The sequence below is a fragment of the Rhizomucor pusillus genome (assembly GCF_041956525.1).
Source record: "Rhizomucor pusillus strain CBS 183.67 unplaced genomic scaffold VTP01scaffold_6, whole genome shotgun sequence".
Taxonomy (NCBI): domain Eukaryota; kingdom Fungi; phylum Mucoromycota; class Mucoromycetes; order Mucorales; family Lichtheimiaceae; genus Rhizomucor; species Rhizomucor pusillus.
Window position 1 is genome coordinate 1,356,905 of NW_027192148.1, and position 598 is coordinate 1,357,502.

The window sequence follows — 598 nt, forward strand, 5'->3', positions numbered from 1 at the left end:
AAAACATACGCAGTTCAATTTTGGGAGTCCAAAAGTTATTGCATTTACCTGTGAGGCAAAAATTTTCGCGGAATGTAAACTTCCGGGAGGAAGGGTTGCGGGAGGTTCCACCACTAAATTTCACTCAATGTATGCTGTGCAACAAAGAGTTGCCTAATTAGTGGCAAAAAGGTATTTTTGTAGGAAAGAAAAGCAAAAGCAAAACGACTGAAAAGGGCGTTGCTAAAGAGCAATTCTTTCCGGGCCTGGCAGCTCGCAAAGACTTTGACGGTGTCAAATCGGAGGGGGCTTGCACAGACCAAAGAGATGGTACTGTTATAACCATTTCTGCCATAAAGGTTCAATGTGTATCGATGGCATATCAATGCTATGGATAATATTCATTGAATTGAATGGATTTGGCCAAGGTGATCCCTATGTTTGGGTATCGCTGAGGTTTCAAAACATTCACCGAACAACTCTGGATGCTCAAGCTTATTGCTTCAACATCTATGAGTTGTAGGAAAACTTTAGACTGGCAATATGGATTATGGAGATAAAGACTCGACCGCTTTCTTTCAGGAGAAGCAGTTGTGGTTCTTTCCATAAGGTATATTCG

At 41.5% G+C, this 598-nt stretch overlaps 1 protein-coding gene across 1 annotated transcript; it reads left to right on the forward strand.

The window, feature by feature from the left end:
* Positions 1–364: 364 nt before the first annotated feature.
* VTP01DRAFT_9470 (uncharacterized protein) lies at positions 365–588 on the forward strand (the record flags this gene model as incomplete). The annotated part of the gene is made up of 2 exons (XM_069388705.1): positions 365–424; positions 514–588. The coding sequence occupies 2 exons, from the start codon at positions 365–367 to the stop codon at positions 586–588; spliced, it is 135 nt and encodes a 44-aa protein (XP_069240975.1).
* Positions 589–598: the final 10 nt, after the last annotated feature.